We start from the raw sequence: 13,749 nt of genomic DNA, 5'->3' as shown, positions 1-13,749 counted from the left end.
CGCTGGCGATCTTGTTTGCCAGAAAACCCTGGGGTGAGCAGATGACAAGCTCGGGCTAGGAGAGTTTGAGGGCGGCATAGGCTCAGAGGGGAGCTGCAGGCCTATGCCGGGGCCTTCTCCCAGATTCCTTGACTCTCCCCTCCCCAGCTCTCCTGCCTGAAGGGCTGGTGGCTTTTAGACACTTGACCCCCTCACCCCTCCAGTTCCCCACAGCTCAATCCGGAGAGGAGCCACAGGATTTTCAAAGGGAGCTTTCCCCAAAACCAAAACAGGATGGGACAGAAGCCCAGGAGGGTGATGGTATAGGACTGGGGCCACTTACCCTGCCCGCTTTACTGAGGCCATGGCGAGTGGGCAGGTGTCACCTTTTCCTGCTCTGCCTAGGTCCTGCCATACAGCTGGAGGCACAGTCGGCCACTCCTCTTCCAGGCCACGTGCTCCCCTGGGTGAAGCAGCTTCCTGGGGAAGGGGGGAGGGAGGAGATGTGCCCGGCCATCAAAAGTCCACCTTCAGCTGGTTTTCCTTGTGGCGGGGTACTCCTGCAGTCCCAGCTGGTTCACAGGCCAGGGACAGGCTGCCCAGCCTTCCGCTGCTTCAGCAGTACTGAGGGCCAGGTAGTTAGGTACTCAGCAGTAACACTGATAAGGGTCCTTGTCCTTAGGAAGGGAGTCAGACAGTAAACAAAAGCATATGATCACAGAGTAACTTATGTAGTGCATCAGAATGGTTGGTTACTGTTAAATTAGATAGTCAGGGTAGGCCTCATTGAGAAAGTGACAGTTGAGTGAAGATTTGAAGAAGGGGAGCCGGAGAGCCATACCAGGGTCTGGAAGAGCACGTCCTCACACTGAGGGAACAGCCAGGGTAAAGCTCCAAGGTGAGGGAAAGGGAGTGTGTGCAAGGACCAGCAGGAGGCCAAAGTGACTGGAGGAGAGGGAGGATCGAGTATGGGCAGTGGGGCGCATAGTGGAAAAGGAGATCCCCGAGGTGAGCAGGACCACCTGATGTAGGACCCACAGGCCATTGTAGGGACTGAGGCCTCTCCTCTGAAACGGGGGTGTGTGGGTCCAGGGGAGCCAGTGGAGAGCCCTGTGTAGAAGATTAACTTGCATTTCAGGAGAATCGCTGGCCAGTGTGTTGATAGCCTGTCCGACCTGAAGCAGAGGTCTAATGTCTGGACCACTCAGTCAAAGGGGACAGCAGTGGATGTGATGTGAGGGAGTTGGTGCTGTTAGTTTTTTGTTTTGTTTTGTTTTTAGGGCTGCACCCACGGCATATGGAAGTTCCCAGGCTAGGGGTTGAATTGGAGCTGTGGCTGCCAGCATACAGAACAGCCACAGCAATGCCAGATCCAAGCCGCATCTGCGACCTTCAAACAGTGTCTGCAACCTAACCACAGCTCATGGCAACAGGGGTTCCTTAACCCACTGAGCAAGGCCAGGGATCAAACCCACGACCTCGTGGATACTAGTTGGGTTCGTTACCACTGAGCCACAGTGGGATCTCCAAATTGGTGCTGTTTATAAGGAATTAGAGGGGGTGTGAGAGAAAGAGGCATGAAGGATGACACTTGGCTTTTGGCCCTAGTGACAGGAAGAGTAAAGTCGTGACCCGAAATGGAGAGGGGTTGGGAAAGAGGTCAGGCACGTGGCAGTTGGACGTCCGAGTGGAGGTTTAGAGTCCAGAGTTTGGGAGGGCACTCTCCAGTTTCCCAGCCTCCCCTCAGATCCCACCCCTGCCAGCAGTATACCCTTCATCCACCCAGGAGGGGGCTGAAGCCTCTACTCACTGCAAGGCTAGAGAAGCAAAGTCCGCTTCTCTTGCTTTCTGAGTTTCCCCCCTGCCCATCTGTGGCCTACATGAAATGGGCACACACTGTGGTTCAGAGCTTGGGCATGTCCCCATGCCAGATGCTGGCTCAGTGCCAGGATGTGCAGAGATGCATGGTCACCATCCTGCCCTCAAGGAGCTTCTGGCTCTGTGCTCACACAGTCACTGCGGCAGCCAGAGGATGGGTGCCTTTCCTGAGAAGAGACAGTGCAGTGAAAGCAGCCCTTTCGTGACTTGGAACACGGTTTCTTAAATATGTTTAGTTCTGCCCTTGAGGCATTTCTTCAATGATGAAACCCAAGTGTTGGAGCCATCAGAGGAATTTTTTTTTTTTTTTTTTTTTTGTCTATTATGGCTGCACCCAAGGCCTATGGAGGTTCCCAAGCCAGGGGTCGAATCTGAGCTGTAGCTGCCAGCCTACAGCACAGCCACAGCAACATGGGTTCCAAGCCATGCCTACAACCTACACCACAGCTCATGGCAATGCTGGATCCTTAACCCACCAAGTGAGGCCAGGGATCGAACCTTCATCCTCATGGATGCTAGTCAGGTTCGTTAATTGCTGAGCTGTGACGGGAACTCCCATCAGAGGACTTTTTAAGCAGGGGGCATGTTTCATAGTCATGTCCTGAGATTCTTAGGGGCCCCTGTGGGTATATTTTGTGGTTCCCCCAAAAGCAGCCTGCCCCTTCGTCTCTTAGACTTCAATGTAAAACTAAAACCTATCACTGGAGAGAACATTTAGGTCAGAGAAATTCCAGATGAAGGGGTGGGGAAGGCAGATTTGTTGTTTGGGAGGTAGGTAAGAAGTGCCCCTTAGGGTAGAGCCAGCCAGTAGTCGTGACTGGGCTGGGGGCTTGAAAGGAGTGGCTTCAAAAGCAGAGTGGTTCTTCCACTGGGGAATACAAAGGTCAGGAAGCTGAGAACTGCAGACTTTCACGCTGTGTTTACCATGCATGAGGCAGAGTTCTTATAGGTGGCAGCTCTAAGACATAACTGTAGCCGCCTATAAGGTGAGTAGTTATCATTCCCATTTTACCGATGGAGCACAGACAGATTAAGTCACTTACCAATCAGCTACTGAGTGGTAGAGCCAGGATTTGAAGCCAAGAAAGAAGGGGAGGGAGTTCCAGAGGCTGTGCTCTTAACCCTTTCAAGTGAGGAGAATGATAAACCCCACTGCCATCCTCACCCACCCCGTGCCTCCCATCCTAGAATGTCCTGAATATCAGGGGACACATATGACATCTCACTTCTCTGGGGTCAGCCATCTGACTACCCCTCCCCCACCTAGGGTAGATTCCTACAGTAGAGTTGACCCGTTAGCTTCATTCAGACAGGATTTTAACAAGTGGTGCATTCAGGCCTCCCCACCCAGGACCAAGACAGAAGGTGGGTACCAGGTAAGGGCCAGGCTCCAGGACTGCAGTGAGAAGTGGCTGCTGCCAGTGAGGGAGGGAGGAAAGAGCACCACAGAAGCAGTTAGGGAGTTCCCATTGTGGCACAGCGGTAAGGAACCTGACAAGTATCCATGAGCACAAGGGTTTGATCCCTGACCTCGCTCATGGGTTAAGGATCTGGCATTTCCGTGAGCTGTGGTGTAGGTCACAGATGCGGTTCAGATCTGGCATGGCTGTGGCTGTGGCTTAGGCTGGCAGCTGTAGCTCTGATTCAACTCTTAGCCTGGGAACCTCCATATGCCACAAGTATGGCCCTGAAGAACCAAAAAAAAAAAAAAAAAAAAAAAAAAAAAGGCAGCTTAAAAAATTGCATGATTTTTTTTTAGGGCAGTAAAGGCTCTTTACAGATGATGAGTCCTAGGTGCTCAGAAGGGCAGAGCCAACCTACGCAGGGACCGAGGGACAATCCATAGCTAGGCGTGAAGGGGCAACAGGGAGGTGATCTCAGAGCCAGCAGTGAAGACAGAGGCAAGGGTCAGAAGTGGAGTGATGGGGGTCTGGGGAAGGAGAGCCCCCCACCCCCCAGCCCAGGCAGGGCAGCTGTAGGGAGGAGGAACGTGGTTGGGCTTTGGTTTCACAAAATGAAGCCTGGATAGGGTGGGGTCTGCCCATCCTGATGGATGGGAGTGTAGGGTCCCTGGCTTCTTTGCTGCTCCCTGCCACTCTAGCTGCTGGGCTCCTTAGTTTGTGCAAAGATGGGAAAGTAAGAGGAAGGAAACACAGGCCAGAAGCATGAGCAAAAACGTGAATGTGGCCAGGGCCAGGCAGACACTCAAGCCCCTTGTCCCCTCTCAGACCTCACTGGCTCACACCTTGGGTGGGTGTGGGCAGGCACCCAGCCTTGGGGTTCTGTGGGGGGAGGTCAAGCTGAGCGGCGTGTTTGACCCCTTGGAAGCCCCATCCCTGGTCCCTGGACTTGGGTTCTGAGTGTGGTTTTGCACAGCATCCGCTCCGAGCTTTGTAGGCATGGGTGCTTTGGGTCTGACCTACCTGGTGCTGGGCTGTGGCTTTGGGCCTGGCCTTCAGAACATTAGAGGCCAGCTCTGTTTAGCCCCTGCATCTGAATTGCCTCAGTCTGACCATAATTTCCTCAGCCAGGTCCTGAGGTGGGGCTTCCCAGGCCTGATCCAAGCTTCCCCATGCTGTTCAGAGATGAGCATGTTTGAGAAATTTCCCCAGTTTGAGCTTTGGGGAGAGGCTGTGTTACAGTCAGGCTTGAACCCCCAGGGTCAGGCAGCACCAAGCACTGAAGGGCTGGAGGAAAGCTGGGAGCCAGCAAAGAAGCACAGTGGTGTGGACACCTGGAAGGTGCTCTGGACTTGGACTTGGTGGGCATATCCCTAGAGGTCCCTTAGTTGCATTTGCCATGGCTGACCCCTGATGGCACTGCCCTTCTCAGTTCTTAGGCCTCTTCTCCCACCCCAAGGGCCCGCCAGTTGGCCATCCTGCGTGGTGGGTCTAAGGGCTTTTTTTTCACGAGGGGCTGGAGATGCAGGCAGGCCCATGATGGGCCCTGGAAGAGCAGGGACCCAGCCTGGACAGGCAGGCAGGGCAGGGCTCCGTGGAGGAAAAGGAACTGGGGGCTCCTCTGAGCAGGCAGAGCTGGAGGCTGGGTTTAGGCTTAAAATAGTCACTTCTTAGCTATTTTGCATCTTATCCACAGTAACATGTCACAATCCCAGGCTTCCCTTCAACACTCCCTGAAGGAAAGCACAAAGCTGAGAGCGGAAGCCGCTGCATGGAGAAGCTGAGTGCATCAGAAACCCTGCAGATAAGCCTGATGCATAGGCTTTGGCACAGGCCCCCGGGTGCTGCAGAGGAGTGGGGGCTGGGGAGGAGCTCAGGGGTTAACCATGAGGAGTGGGTACGGCTGGAGACCCCAGATGCCCTGGGTGGGGTCAAAGAACTCCAAGTGGTGTGGTGTGCTCAAGACAACTGAAATTGAAATAATTTGATGATGCGTGACAGAGAAGGGAACTCAGCCTCCACCAGTTAGGGCACCACCAGTAAAGAAGGCAGGTCAGGGCCTATGAGCCCCATCAGTTTAGAAAGCTGGAGGGTAGGCCAAGGGGTGTAGGGGGTGAAGGAACCGAAATGGGGAGGGAGAGTTGGGGAGGGCAGCAAATCACAAGTGACAGCAGCAGGGACGGGAGATCCAGGGCCATCATCGCACACCCCTGTCCAGTGGTTTGTCCTGTGTCACCTACCCTGCAGGGCTACTAAAGGCTTCATGTTCCCTGAAGCAGCCTCACTTTGGCCACATGTGGCCTCTTGGGAGCAAAGCAGAGGGAGTAAGGTGATTAGGAAATGAAACCAGGAGTGCCAGGGTGTGTTTGTAGAACCCCAAGAATATTGATGCGATTTACTCTAAATCTCAAAACTTAAAGTGTTCATTTTCTGAAGGTTCCGAGGAAAGAGGGTTGAGGCACAGTGGAAGGGGAGAGGATCACACCTCACACCCTGGGAGCTCTTTTATTGAAGGCACCCTTCCCCATGCGGCGGGACCGGACAGGGTGGGAGGGCCAAGTGGCTGTCGGTGTGGACTCTACTGGGCCGCAAGCTGTTTCGCGGATGGACCCCAGGGATACAGCGGTAACTTTAGCCAGTCTGTGACCCACCCAGCCGAACAGGGCCACCCTGTCAGGCTGCCCCCCAACCCCATCCCACCCCACCCCACCCCACCCCTGCTGGTCCACAGGCTGAAGCCACCGGAAGGTTGGGGAGGCAGGCATCTGGGCAAGAGAGAAAAAATCCAGGGTGATGAAAAGCAGAGAGCGTGCTTGCCGGCCAAGGTGGTTTGAGGGGCTGTTTCATTATTTTTTTTCTGGCCTCCTCGCCAAATGGCCTACACCCTCCCTCCTCTTCCCAGCGCATGACGGATGCCCTTAGTGGCCCTGTGTGAGGTTCTGCTGCTGTTCACAGTGTATCACGTGTCTTCATAAACAACCTTGCGTGCGTGCGCGTGCGCATGCGTGCGTGCGTGTGCGTGTGTGTTGACGTGCCCATGTCGTTTGTCTGCTGGCTTCCTCCATCCTTTGAGTTTTTTTTCAGTTCTCCTATAATTTGACTGGTGTTCTCTCATCAGAGCTTTTAGATTGATGCTGTGGTCTGGTGCTGTATAAACCTTTTAATTTTGTTTTAACTTCTTCCTTGCCCTTCTTCACCCTCAACCCTACTCCCCCCCATCCCCCCACACTCCCCGCCCCCTCCACCTCCTCCCCCCCTTGCCCACACTCTTGTCCTCTCTTTCTCTCTCTCTACATATATAAATATATATATAAATCTTTTCTTCTTTTGTCATTCAATCAAATTCCAACAACCCAACCAGGGCCAGTCAAATCCACCACAGTCTCGCGCTGAGCTAGGAATAAAGTTCACGTAATCACATGAGAGTGGAGAAAACAGTCCCCCATCCGTAAGTTCAAATCAACTCAAAGTTCACAGTGTGACATGATGGCGTCATGTAACAAGGCTAAGAATCGGTTGCATGACAATTGCCGTCAAGTTTCGTGGAGGTGCTGTGATTGGAGCGTTTTTCTTGGATGTTGTATCAGTTGATGATTGGCCAGTCATGATCACACGTGCATTTTCTTGACTTTTGTGCTGCCACAATCTTTTTTGCTGTGCTCATTTTCGTTTCGTTCTTGGTGCTTGCAGTGGTTTTACTTTCTGTTGTTTGGTTTTTCTTGTTCAGCGTTTTTTATGCTTCTCTAGATGTCACATAGAGAAAAAAACAAAAGAACCAAAAAAAAAAAAATACAGTAAAAATAAAGATGAATTCCCGAATGATCGGACATGGGATCATTTAACTGTGCAAACCATTATTTTTTTTTCTTAAAAATAAGGAAAACTTCTTTAAAAAAAAAATCTATGCGTGGTTGATTTACTTGCACTTTGAAAATATTGTGATTTTATTTTTTTCTAGAAATTTGGGGGCCTTTTTCAATTGACACTTTCCTAGGTCTGGTCTTTTTCCAGTTAGGCTATTTTAAATCTCACTTCAAAAGGAGAAACAAAAACAAAATCTCTGCAGTAACAGAATGATTTTAAAAAAGCAAAATTCTAAACCAAAAACCTAGAGTTCAAAGCCCGAGGCCTTTGAGAGAGAGCCCGGGAACAATTGTAAGGTTTGTATTGTAGCCACTTCTGCTAAATTAAATGTGGGGAGGGGAGGTGGGGGCCTGGGGGTTGGGGAGGGCTTTTTGGTTGGTTTGGAAAAAAACAGTACTGACAAAAGCAAAATGCACCTTTTTGTTTACAACTGAAAAAGGGTCCTTGACAAGTGTTTTTTAATTTTATTATTATTTTATTTGGTGTTGTAATTGTTTAGATTGCTGTGTACGGTTTGCTGTTTGTTGAATCAACAGTGTGAAAAACCTGCCAGCATGGATTGATATACGCATGACGTTGTCCCCTCAAATGGGGGCTTTGCAGTTCTAACTTTCTTGATGTAACCAGTCACCCCCATGTATAAGTGGAAGCTGCTTGCTAGAATGGAGACGAGTCTCATTTGTTAATTCACAATGATTAAGCATTCTCTTTCTGATTCTAGTCAGATCATGATTTTTTTTCTTTGAAGTGCAAAACAAAACACCAAAAAGCCACCATTCAAAACCAAATCGAGGACTGTCTGAGTCAATTTAACTTTGATGATTAAATCCGTTCTAACTTCTTTTAGGTTCTCCTATCACTTTCTCGAAGTTTTGAATTTCCTCTAAATTCCCTGGCATGTATGAGAAAAATATTGTGTGTGTGTGTGTGTGTATGTGTGTATCTATGCATATACATACACACATATCCATGTATATCCACATATGTGCAGGTGAATTATTCTACACATATATCCAGATATACATATATATACATAGCCTCGCAAATAGCCACTGACCTTGGCTGGGAAACTGGGCAAGGAGTCTGTAAAATTCATGTCAGGGATCTGGGGGAGGAGTGGGCTGGGCTGCTAGCTGTTTTCCATCTTGTTTGCTAGGCTTCTGTATACATATTGTATCTGGGCTAGATCCCACAGAGATCAGTTTAATTATGAATTCATATCCCACAGTCCCAAATTCTTCCCTTAGAGCTCGCCGACCCCCAATCCAGAACTCTAAAGGAACCCAAATCAAAAACCCTTGCGCAACAACCAAACCTCAGCTACAACCATCACCATTAGATCTCCCAGTGGTTTCTTACTCTGATTAGAAGAGTCGATTTCTTTTTTTGGTATCATGATCATGACTAATTCTCATATTGGTCTCTTCCCTCCCACCATCCCTCAGAGCTCCCACCCTAACCCCTCCCCGAGGCAGGTTCCTTTTGGTGTTTGGACGTGTTTTGTGTTTCCTCTCTTGGCTTAATCAGCCCTGATTTTCTTCATTTTAGGGCAGGATGCTGAACGGGCTACATTAAAAAACAAACCTCTCTCTATATATATTTATAAATGAGAACTGTTGGATGACACCTTTGACATATCAGCCAATATCAATCAAGCTGAAGACTCCAGACACTCTGTGACTGTCGCATTTCTTCAAGGAAAGTATAGCGTCTATGGAGTTCAGAGGGCACGTGTTTGGGGGAAAAAATATATATATATATATGACATAAAGAAGAAGAAGATGAAGAAAAATGAGAAAAACAAAACAAAAAAGGCAACTTTCAAACAAAATCACTTGAGACAAGATGGGGAGGCTGCAGGGCTGGGAACTGGGAAGAGCCGCTGCTTCCCAATCCCAGGGCTTTTTCAGCCCGTGGGCGCCTGAGGCAGGCTGGGGCAAGCGGTGTGGTGGGACCTGGTCCCCAGGGGGCGGCTGGGAGGCCGCCACTGAGCATCTCTATCTGTCATTCCTTTAGCTATTTAGGGACCAAAGGACCAAACTTTTTATTGCAGATGTGTAGCTCTAGGTCAAATAGAGGGGAGAACCGAGGAGAACCTCCTCTTGCCTCATGGCTGTTCTTGAAACAGCTTAGAGCGATTCTATGAAAAATGTAATTTAAAAAAGACAAAAAAAAAAACAAAAACAAAAAACAAAAAAAAAAAAAGGAAAAATAATGCTTCAATGCTTTTAAAACAGCAAGATAATAGTTCTTTGATACTTTGAGAGGCGCTTTGATTACCCTCATTCAAGTCTATGACACTTTCCTATGGTTTTCTGTATTATATGTCTGGATGGAGCTGTTAAGATGAACAAATTGGTGGATATTTGGGGAAAGCAACGAAGTATTAGAACTCATTAACTGTGAAGTGTGAGGAAACAAGGAGGGGAAAAAAGGGACTGACAAGGCAAGATAATGGTTGTGAAAAGTCTGTAAATGCTTCTAACTCTTCCCCCCCTCTTAAAATAATAGTTGTACAGAATTTTAAAAAAGGAGAAGTTTAAAATACCTATATAATAGAAGAAAAATTAGAGGAAAGCAAAAAATTTAAAAAAGGAAAAAAAAAAAAAACTATAGAAGTTAGCGTTACTGCTAAAATCCCAGATGTTGTAGGACTGTACTTTTGTAGAGTTTAGACTGAGCATCAATCCCTTCTCCCCGCGAGTGCTGTTGGACGCCGTTGACCCCGAGGGCCAGTCCGGACCGCCCAGACCTGTGGGCCCCTGGCTGCCCCCTCGCCGGTGGAGGCCACGCCCCTGGCAGGAAGGCCCTCCGCTCTCGCCTCGCTTTGCTCTGGGAGCTGCGCGCGCTCGCCCGCTCTCCGCAAGCCCTGGACACCTCTGCTTCACTCGCCTTCCATGCTTGCTCCAGAGACTTTCCGGGCAAGGGAGACCTGGGAACTTTCATCTTAAAACAACTAAACAACACACACACACACAAAAACCTTAAACAAGAGAGAGAGAAAAAAAAAAATCTTTGAAGAATTTCTGAAACTGTTTACAAGGAATTTTGAAAAACAGGGATGTTTAAATGATGCCGGCTCTGTTTTTCTGTAAATAAATTTGCATATTTTGTAGGACTTTTAATTGTAATGATAGAGAAAAAAAAACAAGGAAAACTATTTAATGAAAGCACGATATTTATCTTTGGTAAATGACTTTAGAGCAGTTAAAGACATTGCTTAAAAAAACTCAGAATCAGAAAAAAACACTGAATTATTTAAGAACACATATATTTTAAAGTATAACATATTTATTATAATTTATTTGCACCGTTGGGAAGACTTGCTTTGGCCTTCTGCCTTTCCACCCTCCTTGTTGAGGTCTAATTCATCTGAAGGCTGGGGGAGGGGGGCTGCCCTCCGACCTACCATGTTTTTTTCTTTTTTTCTTTAGGAAAACAACTCTCTGGTTCCTCTCAGGCCTCCTCTTTTTCCTTTCCTTCTTTTGTTGGTTAATTATTATTTAAAAATTTTTCTTTTTCTTTCTCTTGGCTCCTCCTTTTAGGATGTCCAGATATTGTAAAAAAAAAAAAAAAAAAAAAAAAAAAAAAGAAAAAGAAAAAAGAACAACAAACTGCTGCAGTTCAGTACAACTGCTCTTTTCACACTCAACTCCCTAAAACTCCTTGTAACCTTCTGTAACTATTGGATGACGCTTTCTCCAGCTTAGCCCTAAATAAAGCACAGTTTAAAAAAAAAAAAAAAAAAAAAAAAAGGCTCTCCAGTGCTCTGTGGTTCATGGAATCTGGCCAGGCAGGCCTCTGGGTCCCAAGGTTGCTCCATTGGGAGTAGCTTTGTTCCTTCCCTCCATGGAGTCTGTTTGCTACCTGAACCCTCTAGAGAAATCTCTGGATTGGTGTGCACCTCCGGAAGTCTCCACTGCAAACCCACAGTGTCCAAACCCAGCAGGAAGCCCCTTTCTTCTCAGATGGAAGGAAAATCGAGCCACCTGACTTGAGTTGGGTTGGGGGCAAAGTGCTGTGAGGAGATAGGGAAGGAGGCAGTAGAAGCAGGGCCCACAGTAAAGGAAGGATGAGGATGCAACCAAAGACTGGCTGCAGAGCATCTTGCTCTTGGTCTTGCACCTTCCACTGCATTGACAGTTTGCATGGTTGGAGAAAACTGAAGGTTCTAGACAACGCCCTCAGAGACAGGCTTCTGGTGGGAGGACAGTGGAGAGGGAGAAGCTTGGGGTGCTGCCGTCTTTGCATCATGACACAGAGCCAGGGCAATGTCCAAGCCCTGAGAGCCACAGGAGGTTCAAGAAGGAAGGTATGGGGGAGGGTTCCAAAGGAGGAAGAATGTAAAGTAGAACTTAGAGGGGTAGGGGGGTCGGGGGGCAAGTCCTCCTGAGGTGAGAACCAGATAAGCACACCAGCCACAGCCTTTGTCAGGCCCTGTCTTGGGACAGCCCTTTTCCTTTATTCTATCTAACCCCCGGCCCCAGCCTTCAGCCTTGCAGCTCCGTCTAGGAATGGGCAGGTTCCACCAAGGGTCTCCATCTCCCTCTGTGTGATGGGGCTGGAAGAAGGGAGGCCTGGGTGTTCATCAGTCTGTGGCCACCTGTGAGAGAGTGGGGAATGGCTTCAGCCCCCACCTGTCCGCTCTGCAGGGGACATGGGAGAGAGCCATGCTCAGTGCTCCAGCTGCTGATTGATGCCTGAATCATGTGCTCCATTCTCTCCTCCTCTTTCTTCCCAGGGCCAGGGGCCAGTCGCCATGGTCGAATGCTAACCTGTGGTCCTTTACACATCATTATCTGGGGGAGGCCTTCGAGCCTTGATTTCAGTGTGGAGATTGTTTCCAGATGAGACCCTCCCTATCCCCTAACACAAACCACACTTAGCCCCCCTGTTATCTCAGACCCCAGGGAACCTCATCGGCCTCTCTTTGTCATCAACCCCCCACTAGGAAACCTTCTCTCTGACACAGTCTTCCCTCACTTTCACTGCTGCAACTCAGGAGCAGGAGGGGCCCAGGGAGCTGAGCTGTGCAGGGGGGTGGCCACATTTGTCCTCTTCCATTGTCTAAGAGATGGAAAACACAGGCCCAGATGTGAATACACCGGTCCCATAAAATAAACCTATTTAAAAGCACACACCAAGTAACTATGCATGCACAGCACATTTAAGAGAGAATACAATTTATTAGCCTGCAGGGGTGTGTGGGGGGAGTCATAGCTTCCTTGAAAAGTTGCAGAAAACTCTCAGGTCACTTTGCACACGATTACAGGGAGTTTGGGTATCCCGAAGCTCATCCATCTTCCCCCAGTTAAGAAGCCCTGATTTGCAGTGGTATTTAAGAAAACCCAAGACACAATTCTCATTAATTTCTGCTTATAGTCACAGCTTATATTCCTCTGCTAGTACAGTCATCCCTCAGAATCTGCAGGAGATTGGTTCCAGGACCCCCGCAGATACCAAAATCCTTGGATGCTCAAGATGGTGCAGTGCAGTGGGCTTTCTGTATCCAGGGCTCTGTATTCACTGAAGGGCTGGTTATATTCCACCTGCAGTGGAGTGATTTCTTCAGAGCTCCCCTATTTTTAAAAGACTTTATTTATTATTATAAACTGTCAAGCATAATGAAAAGTAGAGATACTTGCCTACTGAACCCCTGTACCTACACTGCATAGCTTTAATACACATCAACTTATGAATTTTGGTTGAAGACAATCTCCCAGTAATGGAGTCATTTCATTGGTAGATATCTCGGTTTTCCCTCAATGTTTTTGGTGCTGCATTGACATGTAAAGGCTGGCTCTGGCCTGCTAGGCAGCTGTACCCTTGTGGTGGTGACTGTGGGGTCTTGAGGCCTCTCTCTGCCTCCTCCAAGGGTAGGCACTGGCTCAGGCTGCCCCTTACCCTCCAGCCCCTGCTCTGGCAGCACTTTCAAAGGGCTTTCAGCTCTTCATCTTCCCCTTTGAACTCCTAAACCCTCTCTTACTTTTCTCTTTTTTTCTCTCCCTTTCCCCCTCCTTTCTGTGTGATGCTAATTTGTGAAGAATGTTTCCTCGACCTTTTAGTGACAAGTTCCGTTCTCCTCCTGGGTTTTTCATTTTATTTTCATTTTCAAAGTTTTTAAAATCTTTTTTCGATGATAGAGTTTCCAGTGTTGTGCCAATTTCTGCTGTATAGCAAAGTGACCCAGTCACGTATATATACACACGCTTTACACTTTTTATTTAATTTTTTGGCTGTACCAGTGATATACGGAGTTTCCTGGGCCAGGAATTGGTTACAGGCGGTAACCAGAGCCATAGTAGTGACAATGCCAGATTTTTAACCCACTAAGCCACCAGGGAGCTCCTGGGTTTTTGTAAAGACCCAACATTTCTCCTATTCTGAGCTGAGTCCTACCCTCTCCTGCACACAGGGCACCAGTAGAGCACACAGAATATCCCAGAACAGGAATGCCTCCAAGTCCAACATTCACCTTCCAAGTTCAACTGCCACTGGGCTGGGCAAATCTCCAGCTCCTCCTGGCACAGGGTCTGCAGAGTCAATGTTGGAATGACACGCCATTGACCTCAAACGGAAATTCCCCACCTGGGGAAGGTGGATAAGGGACATCTGTGCAGTGAGCTTA

The 13,749-nt window shown here is 48.5% G+C and overlaps 1 protein-coding gene and 1 long non-coding RNA gene across 51 annotated transcripts in view; one reads left to right on the top strand and one right to left on the bottom strand.

Annotated features, from left to right (window-relative positions):
- The window catches only part of LOC110261198 (uncharacterized), a 33,038-nt gene extending 32,615 nt beyond the window's left edge, over positions 1 to 423 (bottom strand). For both annotated transcript variants that reach the window (XR_014807879.1, XR_002345098.2), the window contains exon 1: positions 323 to 423. This is a non-coding gene — a long non-coding RNA (uncharacterized LOC110261198). The remainder of the gene's footprint in view (positions 1 to 322) is intronic.
- Positions 1 to 8,892, top strand: part of CELF4 (CUGBP Elav-like family member 4) — a 313,441-nt gene extending 304,549 nt beyond the window's left edge. For 34 of the 49 annotated variants that reach the window (XM_084964536.1, XM_084964530.1, XM_084964535.1 and 31 more), the window contains one exon: positions 8,670 to 8,892. Coding sequence is in view for 17 of the 49 variants with exons in the window: in XM_084964520.1 (XP_084820646.1) it covers positions 8,670 to 8,696 (27 nt within the window). In the remaining 32 variants the exon portion in view is untranslated. Of the gene's footprint in view, positions 1 to 6,618; positions 6,706 to 8,669 lie in introns of all 49 variants that reach the window. The other 15 variants (XR_002345093.2, XR_014807878.1, XR_014807877.1 and 12 more) reach the window with 1 other exon arrangement.
- Positions 8,893 to 13,749: the final 4,857 nt, after the last annotated feature.

This window comes from Sus scrofa, chromosome 6 (assembly GCF_054392235.1).
Source record: "Sus scrofa isolate SSC_HxYL_T2T_F1_AM1 chromosome 6, Sscrofa_HxYL_maternal_Yorkshire_Landrace_v2.0, whole genome shotgun sequence".
In the NCBI taxonomy this organism is placed as follows: Eukaryota; Metazoa; Chordata; class Mammalia; order Artiodactyla; family Suidae; genus Sus; species Sus scrofa.
Note: the sequence above shows the minus strand (reverse complement) of the source record. Positions and strands in the feature narration are given on the sequence as shown.